This window comes from Anguilla anguilla, chromosome 16 (genome assembly GCF_013347855.1).
Source record: "Anguilla anguilla isolate fAngAng1 chromosome 16, fAngAng1.pri, whole genome shotgun sequence".
Classification (NCBI taxonomy): domain Eukaryota; kingdom Metazoa; phylum Chordata; class Actinopteri; order Anguilliformes; family Anguillidae; genus Anguilla; species Anguilla anguilla.
In genome coordinates, this window is record NC_049216.1 from 21,466,737 (window position 1) to 21,485,758 (window position 19,022).

At 36.7% G+C, this 19,022-nt stretch overlaps 1 protein-coding gene across 4 annotated transcripts; it reads left to right on the plus strand.

Moving 5' to 3' along the window:
- The first annotated feature begins 218 nt into the window (after window positions 1-218).
- LOC118215804 (cadherin-5-like) lies at window positions 219-16,479 on the plus strand. Of its 4 annotated transcripts, none has more exons than XM_035396814.1 (14): window positions 219-321; window positions 873-1,386; window positions 5,512-5,733; window positions 8,061-8,279; window positions 8,379-8,661; window positions 8,811-8,924; window positions 9,100-9,267; window positions 9,365-9,564; window positions 9,856-10,112; window positions 10,423-10,559; window positions 11,223-11,335; window positions 11,460-11,562; window positions 12,575-12,820; window positions 13,547-16,479. In XM_035396814.1, the coding sequence occupies exons 4-14, from the start codon at window positions 8,064-8,066 to the stop codon at window positions 14,020-14,022; spliced, it is 2,313 nt and encodes a 770-aa protein (XP_035252705.1). In that variant the 5' UTR covers window positions 219-321; window positions 873-1,386; window positions 5,512-5,733; window positions 8,061-8,063; the 3' UTR covers window positions 14,023-16,479. The 4 variants fall into 4 exon arrangements, with proteins under 4 accessions (XP_035252705.1, XP_035252707.1, XP_035252706.1 ...); XM_035396816.1 differs by having other exon boundaries at window positions 873-1,224; XM_035396815.1 differs by lacking the exon at window positions 219-321 and having other exon boundaries at window positions 681-1,386.
- The last annotated feature ends 2,543 nt before the right edge of the window (window positions 16,480-19,022 follow it).

The window sequence follows — 19,022 nt, forward strand, 5'->3', positions numbered from 1 at the left end:
TTTGCATATGCAATTATTTGCATATTAAGTTAAAGTTGTCATTTATGTACTGGATAAATAATGTAATGTGCAAATAATAACATGCATGATTGATGTATTCCTATACACTAACTGTAATGTAATATACACTAACTGATAATGACTTCTAATGACTACTTAAAAACAATATCCTTATATCATTTTAGCTCTAGTTTAAAATGGACTTTGACTCACTCCATAGGGACACAATGGATGTTGGCTGCGACTGCAAAAAACCTTCAGCTTACATTTAGCAGAGTGGGAGTGGGAGACATGTAGGAAAATACAGGACAGGTAAGTAAGGTAAGTAATGCACTGTGTACACGGTAAATGGATAATTTTGTAGAAAAATTCCCCCTCAAAGTGGATGGGCATGAGAGTACAATGTCAATGTTACAGAAAATGTGCGACTTGTAATGAAAACAGAGAAACATCAAAAAATGATTTTTTTAAAAATGTGAGTAAAAACAAGACAAAACTCATGTATTTACAAGACATAATAAATATGAATGGTTAACACAGAGCAAAATGTTTTTTACATTACACCAAAAACTTATTTTTATTATTATTATTATTATTATTATTATTATTATTATTATTATTGACAATAACACTGCACATTACACATATCTCTTTAAGTTAAACAGCAACTGTTACTTGGAGAAATCTCCAGTAGGGAGCATGAATATGAAGAGAGGCTGCTTAGTGGTCAGCAAAATACATTACTATTTCTCCACATTTTGAACACCGTAGAAATATGCAGCATGCCTAGACATGCAATAACACAAATTTCCACAAGATGGCAACACAGAGCTTTTTGAAATTTGTGCTCAAACTTTGCAATTTCATTTTAGTTTTCAGAACCCATGCAGCAAACAGTGGCAAACGTATAAGAATGGTCAAAATGGGGGGGAAAGGCCCAGGCAAGTATTCGAACCCAGGACCTTACTGCATGCCATAAATTATTTTGTTAACACTGCTGCTGTTGCTTTGATTGACAACTACACAGAACTTTGAATGACAACAATAATTTATAGTGCATATTCTGCAGTACTCAAAACTATTTTTGTTCTCATTTTAACTTATTAATGCACTTACTTAATGGCATATTTTCATAATTCTGCTCCAGGCGCCTCTGTACTTTTAATGTTTGGCAACATTTTATCTTTAGAGCTCAGAAACAGGGGCATGAAGACACATAAAAATGTGAGTTTTATGTTTGTTTGCCATTCATAATTCATGATTTTGTGTTCTGCATGTCTGTACATTCATGGTGACTGGGTAAATTGGGATGGAGTGCCACACTTGCTGCACATATCAACAGCCTGCACAAGGAAGGACAAACACAATCATTGCATTATCCCCACGGTAATAGCATTTCCTTTCCTGTTACGGAGTCTGAGTAGATTTTTTTTCTCCTCCACTCACTGGATTCATGATGACTGCAACAGCAGTTTTGGGGTAATGTCTATAAAGTGACATGTGATTGTTTTAAAATTGGTAAATTGTAAAAATGTATTATTTCTTCAATTAACTGGCTTCATTTAATTGTTTTTCTTCCATTGGATTTTCTTTGGTCCTACATTTATCTTCCTCTTTGGAAATGTTACCTGCTTTCCAGTGACACTTAGATAAAGATAAAATTATCCATGGCATCAAATCTTCATAAAAGTAAAGTTACCTCCATTGCCTCCATTCACCCAATCACAGGAACTCATTGACAATTCTGTCATATTACATGTTCATTTACTATGAAACATACTTTAACCTCTGGAAAAACCATACCTTTTGAAACTCATCCCTACAATGAAAATAGTTTTTTTTTTTTTCCAGAATAGTATAATATACTTCTATGGTAGATCTGCATGGGAAACATAATTTGAAATATACACCACAATGCATACTCTGGAAACAAATAAAATGAAAACATTCAATTAAAAAATAACAAATAATGCAGCAGAACCACAGGGAGTGAAAGTATAAATCTGAATAGAGCCAAATACTTTGGAATTACTGTAGATTCATCGCTGTGGTAGTATTAGACTAGACACATATTAATGGATTGGCCAGTCATACTGTTCGATCCAGCAGCAAAAAAAGGACATAGCGGTTCAAAAAGATGAATCTCATGCTTTTTGGTCTGCAGGGACATTTTTGTGGATATTCTAATTTTAATATGCTGACTCCCAGTCATTATCAAACCCACACACTTCTGACATGTTTCCCTTCAGAAGATAAGATTTTTCATTGCATGTCTCTGGCAGTGTTTGCTGAACACATCAGCATTTCTGCAATCAAATATAATTGCAGCAAGTGCATTTTTCTCACACTCCCAATAGCATAATTGAAGATTTGTTCAATCTAAACCAGAATTTAGAGGCATCAGGGGGACAGGGGGGACATGTCACTACATTTTACCCCTGTACATAGTTTTAAGGGTGGTTGGTAAATAGGCCCAGTATGTTTGCCTTATTTGTAACTGGTAGAAGTATGAAGGGTAAACAATGTCTCCATGATGAAATTTTCCTGCAATGTTAACTCTCGCAAGTCTTGAGACCTGAAGGGAATATGTTCTGGGAATTAATGATTTCTACATGTGTCTGAGGAGAGTAACTTGAAAGTATTGCCTGCATCTATTTTTTGTTGCTTCTTTTTAAATATTTTTTAGAGTATTGCTTCAGGTCACATCAACTTCAAACGTGTCAAAAGCAATTCTGTGTGGTGTTCCATGAAGATATTTGTTAATTTGATAGCAGCAGTTCTGAGGGAATTTTCAGAAATTACTGCCAAAGAATAACAGGCTATTAATGCATCAATGATATATAATAGCTATTTCCATTCAGTAAAACATTCTATACAGTTGAGACATCACTTATATTCTCTTATAATTTTCAGTTTAAAAAAAAATATATATATAATTTTTTTTTAACATCCAGAAAATGCATGGAGAATGTGACAGGATGTCCAAGCTAGGAATGTCCTTTCAATTTTCAAATACCACACTGAAGATCAGTCAAACTTGTCTCGCTATTCCCTCAGATGCCATTTAGTTAGACCAGGGAGAATTAACCATGAGGGAGTCCAGTTATTTTTAAAGAAAACACTCCATTAGGGATTGGTTCTTCCTGACAATGGATCAAAAACAGCAAATGGCTTGCCACTGCTTGGTTAAACAGTTTCTTTTTGGTGTTGATGAAGTAATGTATCATACAGACTTCTCATAATAAAAAAAATTGTTGCAATAAATTATCTTTACAACAGCAGACTGCTTGTGATTTTTTGTGATTTTTTGAGCATAATTAAAATTGTATTTAGAGCTACATTAAGTGAAAATCATTCTTCTTGGCACTGCTTCTGGTTCTGGTTCTTTGCTGAACAAGACAGATGGACTAAGCTTTCTCAATGCTCTACAAAACTGTTACAACCATTGAGAGAGTGACGCTTCATGAGCCCCATAATGGGTGGAGCTAACATGGTATCTTGATTATTAAGAATCACAAGATTCTGCTCTCCACAAATCAGAGGCATTGGTGAAATAAGATAGCTCAACCATTTGGGGCTGACAAAGCCTCACTTTCTGATAATGACAACAATAATATTTCTATATTTATGCATATTCACTGTTCTGCTTTTAGTACATTTGTATACCATTGTACCAACTCAAGTGGGGTTTGGATAAATCAGTTAATAGAATGATCCAGTCTTTTTCTATGAGCAGCCCATCTGTGACTTCACATTAAATCCAGCCAGACTGGTCCACTGTGGCTCAGGATTAGGTGTATATAGATTTAGCTGAGGGAGTTACAGGGTGGAAAACTGAGGCTAACAGGACAAAGAGGCTCATTTTTCATTGGGCATTTACTCCACAATGACAATATGAAAAAAAGACTCCATTTTATATAAATGTTGTCATTATTGTCTTGGCATATCCTTATAATTTTATTTAAACAACTGTGATGTGAGAGCATTAAAAGCTCAAAAATTTAATTTTGGCCTCTGCTCAAAAAAATAAGTACCTTTAGTTGCCAATGTAAAGAGCAGTGAATTAGTAAATAGGGGACATCAGTGCGCTGCTTTTTTAACATTCGAATGTCTGAAATATATCATATCATAAATTTCTACATAAGAAAAACACAAAAAAGTAAACACCAAATAAGTATATTTTATGCCCTGAAGCCTGGGTTTAAATATTTCAAAATATTACAAGTCATACTATGCAGGATTTTAAATTTGAAAATATGAAATAGACATGCTAAGGCATATCTATGATGCCTTGGCAACCTCTGTCTTTATGCACTTTTGCTGAATTTATACACTTTTACCTGTATTTGCTACTCTAAAATATGTTCATCTTTTTTGTGTGGTTTGGGATCAAATATATAGCCTTTGTTGCTACTCCTAACTAACCACTGGCCCAGATACAGTGAAGCAAAAAGACAAGCCAGCAGGGCTTGTTCAAGAACTACAGTTACTGTAACCTTGCAAATGCTTTTCCTCAGTGGTGTTAGCCAATGTTGCCCAAGGGGATGAAAAGCAATGTGGAGCTGGCTTGTTGTCTGTTATCTCTAGCAATACAGCTAGGGTTGCCAGACATCTGGTTTTTGACCAGAATGTCCGGTTTGCAAAATATTTGTACGTGTCATAATATTCGGTCTGAGAAATTGATGGGAGAAATTTACCAGTAGTTTCTAATGAATTTGCATGACTCGGTCAGGTACTCGGGGGTGAGTCGGCGGGGTTGAAAAAAGAGGAGAGGACTTCTTCAATTGTAAACACAGGCAAAAACATTCTGCATAGCATGCCTTGAAATATAACCATTTTTAACTTCTAATGTGTGTCCCCTTGATACCTTTCAGCCTGGGCGGCGGGGTCCCTGGATTAGAAAAAGTTGAAAACCCCCTGCCCTAAAGTACCATTTCCTGTCAAATGAGCTTGCAATCTCCCAGACTAATCTTAAGAAACAGACTGCCAGCCTTCATAATATATCTGCATTGTGGTGCATATAAGGGCTTTCACAGATGCCCATCAAACTCTAGGCCAATTCCCTAAGCAACAGATGATGCTCCAGGGACACACAAGGATGTCAAGATAACCCATTCAACTCTCTTATGAGTGTAGACAAGAATTTTTTAAATCAGATATGTTGCTGCTTCCTGAAAGATTGAATACCATTATGTGGATAAACTCACGAGATTAACTTCTATAACCTGTTTATCATAATCTTTATCTGATAGGTATGAATAATTAATCTACTTCCTCTTCGTCTCTGAGTTTCCATCACAGAGGCAAGAGCAGAAATGGAGTGATGGTTACACCACTCAGTGTGCATGTTTTAATCCGCCTGTCGTAACGTTTCTTATTTTTGCCGCCTCTGAAGTCATTTCAGATTCTGTGGATTGCACCGTATTACAGGGATTTTTTCCTCAAGCCTCCCCTCTATGTGACTCAGGCTCTTTAACTGGTAATTAAGTTAATTTCCTCCTCTTGCCTCAGTGACTTTTGGACTTCACTAAAGAGCAGAACAATCACAGGAAGCCCTTTGGAGGAAATGTGGGCTGATTTCTCTCCCAGGACAGCACTGGAAGTCCTGATTCCACCGGTCCACACACAGTAGCACTGACCTGCCACAATTGACCTCTTCCACAAGGATCTCTTGCTTCCTTTGTGGAATAGTACAAGAGGGGGATTTGAACATTTGTACTGAATCGACATCAGGTAAGAAATGGAAATGTTTTCTTTACAAGCAAAATGTACAGTTTTTCCAGTGGAGTAAATGTTATAATCAGAGAGTGGGACAGATTTCCGCAGTGTTCATGGAGGGAATATTTTGAGCCTAAACTGATTTCTGAACATAATTCATTTTATATGTGAATTTTTTCATGTATTTTCATCTGAGTCATATGTAATACCTATTGCAGCATGTGTGCTATGAGTGAACAGGACAGAAATTATCAGTTGACTATGGCATAATCTGAAGAACCAGGGCTGAAACACCAAAAAGTTGGAAGACTTCACAATTTAAGTGCTATGATGCTAATCACTTAACTAAGTTACCTACACTGCTCTATAAGATTATAAGGCACCTAGAGTAATTCCAGGGCACACGAAGTCACCAACTGTCTCCATTAATCTACTCAAATATTCAAATTCAGTTTGTATTTTGTCCCTTTCACTGTCTGTACTGGCAGCTGTTTCCTTACATATTTGATAAGACGTCTTGTTCTTGAGATTCCTTACGTTCCACTTCAGTTTGGGGTGTATTTTAAGCTTGGAGCTCCCTTGGGCTGTTTTACTGTTGCCATGCTTATTAAATGCTTATATTTCATGAGCTCTATGTAGTCACTGGTGAAACATCACATAACAATAGTCAGAAAAATATGAGTGAAGCTATGCATTTGATTTCCACTTAAATTTGCTGAAGAGCTTGCAGGTTCAATTTTTGTCAATCACATGACCTGACAGTACATGGTCAAAATGTTGGCCCATGGTATGTTTTTATCTTACATAGCCAGTTTTCATCAAGAACAAAATGGCAATGTCATAGTAAACTCAAAAAGATAAGTAATAAGTTTTTAAAAGGGAGTAAAATATATTTTGTGACAAAAATGGGATTAATTCTTCCCCAGATTTATACTATATAACTAACAGGTCCCTGTCTCCACCTGAAAGAATAAATATGACAATGCAGTGTGTTTCCAGTTGTGTGGGACTAACATTCCACCAGGAATGCAAATTATATATACCATATATCATTTTTAACCACGGCAACATATTCCAGAATCTTCACTTCTCCATAACTTTCAGTGGGAGTGAGTGGGTAGATTGTTGCCAGCAGCTAATCCTGTGTAATCTGTGGGCCACAAAAAATTGTGACTTAATTTCCACGGGAATCTGAATTATGTATTTATTTATTTATTTATTTATTACATTTTTATTTTAACTACCCATAGTTTGTAAGACAAAACACTCTACATATCCAAACAGCTCTGATAATAGAAACAGTTTTGAAGTGCATAAATAGGGTGCAACTGGGCTGCCAACAATATAAAAGATTTGAAACAAGTTTAGTGTTATAAAAGATCAGTTTAAATCTCATTGAAGCTTTGAGACATTGAGGTTTTTATTTATCATAAACCTGTAATAACCTGCATATTCATGAGTTATATCCATTCAAGTGTTTCAGAGGATGCTCTGAAGTGAGCAGATTACCAAACATGTCATTTTCTCAGAAATGCTAAGAACGTTTCCTCTGTAATTTTGGTATAATTTGCATGTTCCTTTATTATTCTTTAATGCAATTTCTGAAGAATATCCACCATCGAGCCCATCCCACATACTGAGGTCTTCTGCAGCAGGATCAAAGGACCATTTTTAAAAGCATGATATGCTTGAAAAGGTTTATTTAATAATTGGATATAAAACAGATGTGCACAGGTGGGTGCACATGCAAAAATAAAGAGTTTATTAAAACATAATAGAAGCATACAGTATAATAATTGTTATTGCTGAGTTTCACAAAACTTTGATGAAAACCCACAAAATCAATTTCCATTTGTGTATGATAATACATAAATTATGTCACAATCTGTGAGATATATGCAGACTGTTTTGAAAGCTTTAAAAATATGTAAGTTTTTTTTGAAAGTCTTTTAAATTTGGGTTGGGTAAGGAGAATTTTGAAGTTTGATTGAAAAAATATTGCCCACTTCTTTTTAAAACTGTGATGGTAGGCTTAGATATACAATCAAGGTCATCAAGGTTAATTGTTAAGAAATTGAACTCTGAAATTGGCCACAATACACTTGATAGTTTCCAAATATAAATAATGTTCATTGGTGTGTTTGTGTTTTATCTGTCACAAAATTAACAGCTCAGTCAATCCAGCTGGTCTACTGCTAGAATAATAATAAATATTTAAACGTAATACAAATTGTATTATGAACAGCCAGCGACCTACCTATACTTATTTGGTTTTCAGAACACTAGCTTAGCAATGTTGAATCACTGAAATCAGGGCTTAATGATTGTACCTTTTCCCTCAGAGTATGAGACGATCTGTGGTGAAGCAGGTGATGGGGCCAGCAATGTGGACAGGGTTATGGGCCTTCACTCTCTTCATCGGCACAGTTACCACAGAAAGCACAGTCAACAGGGGGACACCGAAACACAACCCCATACAGCAAAGACATAAAAGAGACTGGCTGTGGAAATTTCTCTTTTTGGAAGAGGAGAAATCCAACCCTCCACATTATGTAGGAAAGGTAATGATCTTATAAAGGTAATGAAACACTAAACTATACAAAAATGCATCAGAATTATTGTTAAAAAGCAAAGGTAACTTCTTTAAATTTTCTTTTTAGCTAAAATCAACAATGGCCAGTGATCAGACAAAGTTTGTCATAAAAGGAGACGGTGCCAACTCAATTTTTCATGTCTCTAGACAAGGAGACATTTACGCCATAAAAAAGCTGGATCGGGAAGTAAAAAGCACATACTACCTTACAGCTCATCTTCTGGATATCGCCACCAACAAATCAGTGGAAGCTGCAGAACCATTTAATATTAAAATCATTGACCTTAATGACAACAATCCTGTGTTTCCACCAAGCTACAATGGGTCTGTCCTTGAGAGATCTGCTGCAGGTACAGTGATTCATGAAAAATAGTTTCAGTACTTAAATCCAATGTTTATGTTGATTTAATACCAGCAGTTAAATCCTCCACATGGTAGATATATGGGAGAACATAATATACTGGTATTATCTCTTTTTTGTTCTTTTTATGATCTACAGGAACACATGTGCTGACAGTGACAGCTACTGATGCAGATGATCCAACTACTGCCAATGGACAAGTTGAATATAAATTGCTAAATGGAAATGATGTCTTTGAAATTGATGAAAGTGGTAAGATATTCTCAACAAGAAGAAACTGAGTGAAGAGTGATTTATTCAGTAATAAGAGTATAAATATTTAGAAATTTAGTTTTGGAATTCATTGTTTAATACTGTACTTGCTGTAGAGTAACATTTTCACACATATTTCATTTGAAGGATTAATGATGTCTTTCATTGCTCTAAGGAAAAATTACAACAAAAATTGACTTCCTAGACCGGGAGACGGAAAGTGCATACATAGTTGTGGTTCATGCCAAGGATATGCCAGGCATGAAAACTGGAGGCAGTGCCACCACCACAGTCACCATCACCGTGGGCGACATCAATGATAACATGGCCACCTTTAAGAAAAGTAAGACAAATACATTTTTGTCCTCTAATCATTCATTTATATAGTCAGCATTTTGTGAAATGACATTGTATTTACTTTGAGTTGTGACTTTTTATAGAGATTTACAAGTTTGATGTCAAAGAAGATGAGAAGGAGAACTTTAAAATTGGCACAGTGGAAACTGAGGACAAAGATGAGCAGCAGAACAAAGATCCAGTATTCACCATAGTGGCGGATTCCACCACAGAGCCCAGATTCACCAATGTATTTAAGATTGAAAGAAACCCACGAAAAGATGGAGTCCTCACTTTAAAACAGGTATCCTCTGCTCCTGGCCAGTCTAATGACTAGTTCTGAAGAAGATTTCTGAAGACAACATACTGAGATGATTACACGATATGTGCAGAACATGACCACATTTCATCATCTTTCAGGGACTTAAAAAGCATGACTGTGAAAAAAGATCCAGTTAAGTCTTCCATTTATTTTATTATAAAGGGAAAAAACATAAAACCCATAAACCCTTAAATAATGTTGGAGTTGGGCTTTAAAAAAATTATAATACTAATGCAACTACTGAAACTTGCCTATCCACTTCTTTCTTTACAGAAACTGGATTTTGAAAGCAGGAAGGCATATACTTTTGATGTTTATGTGCGTGAGGACAATCTCCAAAAACCTCCAGATGACCAGGGTGCATATGCTAACACCAAGGCTAAGGTTATTATAAATGTGCTAGATGTGGATGAGCCACCTGTATTCAGCAAAGATGCCTACACCTTCACTCTTCGCGAAGATGCCAAAGTCTCCACTAAGATCGGAGGTGTGTTGGCCAGGGACCCAGATGCAGCCCAGAACAATATACGGTATAGCATTTCATGTTTGCACAGTCCTTAAAACAGAGAATTTTACTTTTTTAATTGTCTATTCAGATTAACTGAACCATACTTTGTGCATATGTTTACAGTACATACTGCACAAGCACTGTCTCTCATACACACAATGAAATTTAATAAGAGACAATGCAAACAGCTTTATATATATTTTTTTTTTTTAAGTAACAGTTTGAACATGTACACAAGTGAACTTAATACTTTCTTATTCATGGTGTTAATATTCTACAAACACTGACCCATTTAGCCTCATATTAACATTTGTACACCATCTCTTCCCCAGGTACTCCATAGATGACCCAAAATGTCCAGTAAAGATTGATCCAAAGACTGGTACCATGTACACAGACAGGAAACTGGACCGGGAACTCATCCCCTTATACATATTCTATGTGACTGCTGAGGAGGCTACACCCAAAGGTATTGGAAACAGTGACCTCACCATTTCCCATGGCACATTTCCAGGCATAAACTTGTGGGCGTGATCCTTTGTCCTCTGGACATATGTCAGAATAATTAGCAAAACTGAACAGAGCAAAATAAAAAAAGCTGGAGTGTTTAGCCAGTCTACTGTTGAACACACAGCAAATTACCTCACTACTGTCATTTAATGAATACACAGCTTTGAAATAATTTTACAAGATTGATATGTACAAAACACCGGGAGGGTGTTTTTACATTGGACACTATTCATTTTATTTAACCGGTCGTCAACCAAGCTGAGTAACATGTACTGTGTAAATGACTGAAATCTAAACAAAAATATTTTTGTTTTATTTATTTATCTTTAATTTAACCAATTTTTAACTAATCTGTGCATTGTGTAAATCTGCCCAGGTTAATTTATGGAAGGACGTGCAATGAAAACTCTATTCCTCACACACTGCTCAGTTCAATGTCTGCACAGAATGTCAGATAGAATGTCTTGGACAAAAGAACACAAGCTCTAGCACCACCTTTCGATGAACTACTTAGGTCTTTAAAGCTCAGACTACAGAGTGTTTTCAGTCAGTTTCATACAGCATACTATCCAGAGTGATAGTAAAAGTAATGTACTGTATGCTGTTATTTTGCCCTCCCTAGCACTGAAATCTTACGTGAACGTAAGCCTTGTGGTTCTTGATTTCAACGACAATGCTCCAGAGCTGACAAACTTCCAAGACCTCTTTGCGTGCGAGAATGATGGACCTGGCACGGTAACAGTACTTAGTATTTATAATTTATTTAACAACTGAAAACAACTGTCTTAGTTCAAAAAGAGTTTCTGGGCTTCATTTCACAATAGAAATATTATATACCCCCCCCCCCCTTCCCTTACAGGTAATAGGAACCATAGGGGCATCTGACAAAGATGATCATCCGCAGAGATTCAGTTTCTCTCTTGCAAAGCCAAGCCCAAACTTCTCACTCATCAGTGATGGCAGTAAGTGATTTTGTCATTTCAAACATTGCCACAACAAAATATGAACAGTACCCACAACTTATCATTCCAGACCTCTACAAAGGTGTTCTGGCTCTTTAAAAAATCTTAATGCACGAAATATGTTGTCTGTATACATATTTGATGCATAGGAATACATTACCGTGTGGTAAGAATAGACTGGCGGAAAGGAGACAGTAATCATACAGGCACTGAGGGTGGTTAATTTCCCCCTGTCAAACAGGCAGTGTGTGTGGCCTAATCAAGGTACATGCTCCAGAGCAAGCTTATGGTAGGATGTCCTCTGCATAGCTACATATAATCAAAATGGTGGAGTTGTGGGGTGCTTTGCAAAAAGGCACAAAAGTATAAAGCATATAAGAAGGAGAAATAAATATGATGTGAGTTTATGGTACGGTAGTATTTAACAAAGTACTGCATAATACACAATTGGACAATGAACACGCGTATTTTTTACAGCCACACACACAGAACAACAAAGAAGTTGCTAATGAGATATATGCAGATACCAGCTCCCAGGTGAACAGAAACAAGACACAACGTCTAGTGTCAGGAGCAGGTATTTTTAGAATTATTACCACTAAAGTGTATTACCACTAAATAAAGCACTGAAAAAGTTTGTAAGTTGGACATACCCATCATTTATAAAGGTTGTGGCCAGATCGCGTCCATATACGAAAATTATATAAGCTCAAATAATATTTGGTTTCAATATTAGATTATTTGTTCTATATTCAACATCTGTAATGAAATCTTCTGTAAATGTATCATGACACACACAGACAGACAGACACACACAAACAGACACACACACAAATATGAATTTTTGCACACCATATAGAATGTGTCTTATCATTAGCAGTGCGAAAGCCTCACCAGTCAAAGTGAAAAACCTATTCTTTAAGTGTCAAATCCTCCAAACCCTAAAACGTCACAATTCATATCTGTTGTACATTTCCATTAAATGGTTTACTGTGTGTGATGTCTTCCCCAGGTAGTACTGCTAACATCACAGTGACACACGGAGGTTTTGGCCTGGATGACAGGCGGGAGTACTTAATGGAGATTGTGCTGAAGGATAGTGGCTCACCTGCTCTCAGCAGCACCACCACCACCACCATCCGAGTGTGCAGCTGCGGCAGAGACAGGAAGGACTATTACTGCAAGCCTGCTTATGCTCAGGCTGGTGTCAGCACAAGTGCCCTCATCGCCATTCTCCTCTGCATCCTCACCATACTGGGTGGGTTCTGCGGGCACCAGACGCACATCACTAAACAGTTCTCTTCTGTCGTCAGTTATTTTCTTTATTTATTTATTTATTTATTTTTGATTATGCACAATGAAAGTTTGCTTATGTAGCTTGGATGAGCAGAGCAGAAAATCCCTGGTGACCAAGGGCATTTATTTATTGTCTTGGATAAAGCCATGTGCTCCTGAATTATATAACAAATGCACACACATAATATCTCTCAAGTTCAGTAATATATGGATGAAGGCCTGCTATCAACAACAAATACACTCAAATATTCTGTTGCTGTGCACGATGTTTAGAGTATATTATGCTGATGAGTGTGTCTCACATTACAAATTCATGTCCAGGGGTAAAAAATGGTTTTATTAATCATAAATGTGAAGAATATATCTTCCTGACCCATTTGATTGGCAAGGCAGCAGTTTTTATGGCTGAGCTCAATTTCTACTTCCATACCTCTGTATCTTATTACACAAGCAGCAATGTGGTGAATGCTGAAAGACTAGTGAGCAGAATATTACTTGATTGCAATGCTCTTTCATTTGCAAATAACTGACCTGAATAAAATTGTATTTTGCAAGAAACTAGGTTTCAAGAAAAATTACTTCATTTAATCACTTAAATTGTTTGTAACAACCAAATCCAGAATACCACCCCTGATGTCAAGGGTGAAAGAGAATTAAATTCTAAACAGTTTTATTCTCTTCAATGCAGTGATCATGATACTCATTGTGCTGAGAAAGTGGTACCAGAAGGACACTCTGGACACCCTGGGAAAGAGCTCCAGAGAGATCCACGAGCAGCTAGTGGCTTATGATGAAGAAGGTGGTGGGGAGATGGACACAAATGGCTATGACGTGGCCATCCTGACCTCAGCAAGGAACGAGGGACGCCTGCACCTGGTGCCCGCTTTGTACGCTGCTGTCAAGCGGCCCCTGGCAGACAGGGGCCATGTGGCCGCCATGATTGAGGCGAAGAAGGACGCGGCGGATCACGACAGGGACAGCAGCCCATACGACACCCTGCACATCTACGGGTATGAGGGAGCCGGATCATTCACCAGCAGCCTGAGCTCCCTGGAGATGTCCTCATTCAGTGACTCCAGCCTGGACTACGACTTCCTCAGTGACTGGGGCCCATGTTTCCAGACCCTGGCAGAGTTGTACAGGCCAGATATCTCAGAAAAGTAATTACTATCAATGCTAAGCTGAAAGCCAGCAGACAATACCTTCAATTATATTGAACTTCCATTTTGTGCAAGACTTTGACCATGCCACCAAAAAGCTTCTTGACTTTCTGCTCATGGAGCACCTTTAGAATGGCTTTCATTGACTGTTCCACATTGTGACGTTCTGGATATTCATGGCTTTCACAAATGTCAACACATTGACCTCCATTGTTGACCTCTATTTTTGGCACAGTCTGATTTTATCAGGTCTCATTTACTTACATATTCTGCAGAGATCTGCCCATTCTGAAAGTCCCATATAAATTGCTACACAAAACACACTCAAAATACATTACTGTCATTTTAAGTCTTGACCACAATGGCACAAAGTATAGGAAAGGGTACATATCGCAAACAAAAGTTGAACGTGTCGTTTTATGTTTCACTGGCATGGAACTCTCGCATCACAAAGGTTTCTAAAAATTATAAGGAAAACCAGGACATTCTTCAGTTATGTTGGAAAAAGGTTTTTGAAAATGCTGCTGGGTGGCTCCTAGGGTTAAGGCACCATGTTGTGGGGCTAGGACGAGCTCCACAGTCTTGGATCGAATCCAGACAATGACAGTGGCTGGTAGCAGCACAGGGCGATTCCTTCTTCCACGTAAGCAATTTCTCCTGCTGCGGAGTTCCAAAACCAGCAGTAGGGTTCACGCATGAGCATAGCCACAGTTGCAAATAACTGGACGTTCCAAATTAGGATTGGAGTTGGACATGTTCAGCCCCACATTGGGCACCAAATTTATAACAAAAAAAGAAAAAAATGTAAAGATTTGGTCAGTTTATGTTATGGTCATTCACTATAGTTCTTCAGCAAAATAATAAATGTAAAATAATTTTCTTCTTTTTATAGTTACAAAATATGTGTATTTTGAGCATTTCAAAAAAAAAATTTACTATTGCTAATAACTGTCTTTGTATTCAGCATTGTCTGTAAGTATCTGTTATGTGCCAAGTTAATTCTCTTTTTCACTAGTCACAAAGGGATATCAACAGGAAACTATTGTAGTAGAGCTTTGAAAGATTTACTCTTTGTTTAATTTGGCAGGACTCGACAACACATACATTGCATAGATCATCTAAGGCCAGTGATAAACTATAAAAATAAGTTACAACCAACTCAGAAACACAAAGTACCAGAATTAATTAGAACAGATGATAGAATTATGATCTGAAAAAGTGTAACCTTTTATATCACAACCAACTCCATGACATAACAGGAAATGATTACTATCACAGGGTCTTACTGCTATCACAGAAACAGGGTTATTATCCTTTAAATGGTTATTGGCATTTCGGTGAATCATTATCTTCACTGCACAGTATTGAATTTGACTGCACTAAAATGAATATCTATCTCAAATTCCAAGCACCATAGACCATTTTGTTGCAAACAGATTTATCAATGTGGGTAATTTCTCAAAACTCAACAAATAGTAATATTTTACTTTAATTTATCTTCATTCCATTTGCTTTTCTCCCCAACTTGTTTTGTTCCATTTGGAAACTGGTCCCATAAACCACAGATACAATGTGAGGAAGTCAGCCAACGATTTTCCTGTTCACATTGTGTACATAAAGGGTTTGACTCCCACCCTCTAGGCACAGCTCACAATATCTTAACAAGACATGGGAATCTACTTCCTCCACATGTGTTTGAGGAAGACCATTCCTTGTTTTGTTGTCACTTGACTGCAAAAATTAATTGTGGCACTCTTCCCATCTAGGTATCTTGGGGAAGGTTGCAGTCTGTAGAACATTATGAAGCTTAATCTTAACCATGGTGTCATGAAAAACTATTCATCAGCAGCCAGTTTTTTAGTTGGTGCGGGTGGGCCTACTCTATCATATCCTTTCGTAGCATGTTCATGCCTTTCTCATCTTTTATATTTTTTTATCGTTGACATTTTGCAGTTCTACTTTTAGATTAAATGTGCATAACTTTTTCTTTGGATCGGATCCACAGACTATGACTTGATTTGCCATTAATTCGTACAGGTCAAAATGTTTGACACCCTGAGGTCTTTTCAATCCAATTAACTGAAAGACATTTGTTTTCTGTAATGGAAAGATAACATTTGGAATTAAACACAAAATAATGTCTTAAAAATGTGTGACAAACAATATTGCTTTATCAAATAAGCTGTTGTTGGTCCCAGATATGTGTAAATGCTAACCACTGTAATGGCTCGTGAATTGTACAAAACGCAAATATTACTTTAATAACAATTATTACATTACAAACTACTGATTCTTTATTGTTGAGAATAGAGGATATGGCTTTCTCTCATTCATACCATGGCTATGCATTCACTGTAAATTGTGGCTCTTGTCTCTGGTCTATGTTTCCTGTGTAATGTAAAATAATGTATTTAACTGGAATCACACTACACACCATAAAGAAATGTGCATGTAAATATTTTTATGTTCACTGTATGTACTGCACGTGCCAGTAGGTGTCAGTATCAGGCAGCTGAGGTGAAAGGGAACGTTCAGAAAATATATTTGATTGCTAAAATACTAAAGTAGTAAAATACACTGATATTGCTTTACCTCGGGGTTCAATGTTAAAATATGTAAGAAAACATTTCGTATATTGTAAGCACCAGTTAGGTAAGTACAACAGATCATTGCAAGGCAAATCACAGCTGATTGCTTTCCAGTCTCTTGGTTAGCAAACAAAATGTGCCTTTGTGGAAAAAAATGCACAGAACATGCCATTTTATAATGTTTGTATTTCATAAACATGACTAATATGGGGCAATTTTTATGACAACAAAATTTTAAACTAAGAGGAATAACATGATGTATTTTTGATGAAGAAGAATATAGGTCTAATTTCATGGCAAAAAGTCAATATTTTGTTTAGCCCTTTACCCCTGTTTCTACTGATGTTGAAGGAGCACCACCGCTGAGGAGTGCATGGTCCTCTGACCAGGGATGGGTCTAGAATTTTATTCTGCAGGGGGAAAAAAAGAGATATCTCCTCCTCGCTCCTCTAACTCCAAGGGTGATTGCAAATAATTATCACTTATCGATTATAATTATAAGGAAACATTACATTTTTCTGATGATAGCACAATTGGGATAAATGGAAAACTTGACTCTTAAACATTCATGCCCTGGAGGAAAGATTGTCTATCTCTCTCAAAGGGTCAGTCTTACCAGCTTTGATAAATGCTGCTGAGAAGGGGCCAGGGCACAGACGAAACAGATTGGCAAGATAATGAGAACACTTATAGAGACACTCAGGAGAAAATTCCATAATGATGCCACATTTCATGGCACTGTCTCAATAAACTTTCAACAGAGACTTCCAAAAGCAGTGAAGCAAAGCTGTTTGAAAATATGTATGTAAATAATTGTCTGTTCCTCTGACAGTTTCTATTTTCAGGTCTTACTATTAAGCACTGAATTCTGTTCCCATCTGATATCAGGGCGACCAATGAGAAAAGCTGCAAACTCTGTATTTGTATGGCAGACTTCTGTGATGTGTGGAATAATTGGATGTTATATACATATATAAATATATATGCTGTGGAACAAAAATAGTGAAGCAAGGGCATTGGACAAGGTCATAAATCAAACCACCTTTGCCTGCATATAATTATATCCTCCAAGCTAAATTTACAAAGGGAGTATGTGAACTTGTTAGTCAGTGAAGAAAGGGAATGTGACTGCTAGATGGCTATTTTGGTATAGGACAATGGAAAGGAAAATAATTCAAGCTGGAAGGGCAAATAATAAATATATGTAATATGTCATACGCGGGGGCACAAATGCAGAATCTAGATAAAATACCATGATAGCACGAGCCGCATTGACTATTTTGATTTTTTTTTTTTTTTTTTTTTTAATAATAAGGAAATATGAGGAAAATGGCTAAATAGAAAACCCATTGGAATGTAAGTACAGGATATTTATACAGAATATGTTGCCACACAAGCCTCTCAATACATATACATATGAATAGCATTTAAATGGAAGCATTAAATCACATTACATTACAATTGGTTAGCAATTTCAAGTTTTTCTTATCTCAGGAAACTTTAAAAAGTGGGTAGCATCAGAGTCTCAGGAATACAAAGGTGTGATATCACCATGAAGGCATAGAAGGCACAATTACAATCAATAACTGTTATGAAAAAAACCCACAATTAGTATTGTAATCAAAGGTAAATATCAGTACACAGCTAACCTATTTTTAAACAGCTATACCTATAAAACTGTAATCCCAAACCCAAAAAGAAAAAAGGACTGCTAAAGGGGGTCAGGAGAGCTATCCAGAGTGGTAAGTTCATCCTACCACCAGGGGGCCAGAAGAAACAGGACATATGACCAGGAAGTGCAAGCATGCAGAGGGGATAACATATGTATTTTTAAAATAATACAATAGAATAGTTCTGAATAAAATCTCATCATATAATATTGCAATTAGAGAACAAATCTAATTCATTAAAAAAATCTCTACACAATTCTACAAAGTCTTTGATTAAACGTACATGGTACGTTTAGTATTAACAGTATTAATGCATAATGAATGTAATTTCAAATAGCCATAGAAAAACACAGATTAGAGGCTTGAAATGTATTCTTCAGTGCCTTTAAAAGACCTGTTCTCCTAATACACTATTATTATATCCTCTTAAATGTCTTTTTATCAAAACCTCTTTTCATGTATTCTGTCACAGAAGACATTGACAGGAGATAGGGCGTCTATACCTACTAAAGCCACCACCTTTCCATCTCGATACTCAACACATCAGTATTTCAGCTGTATTGGGAATAACAAAAATACAGCTTAAACCCTCTATGGGTATTTAACAGAGGCATTCTGACAATACTGGTGCCGTCCCAGCCATTGAAAATAATATCATACTGTGCGCTAGGCATTGCAAAGCTGGGAGCAATCAAAGGTAACGCAATTTCTGCAATTCATCTCACCATAAATAAACTATGTCCCTT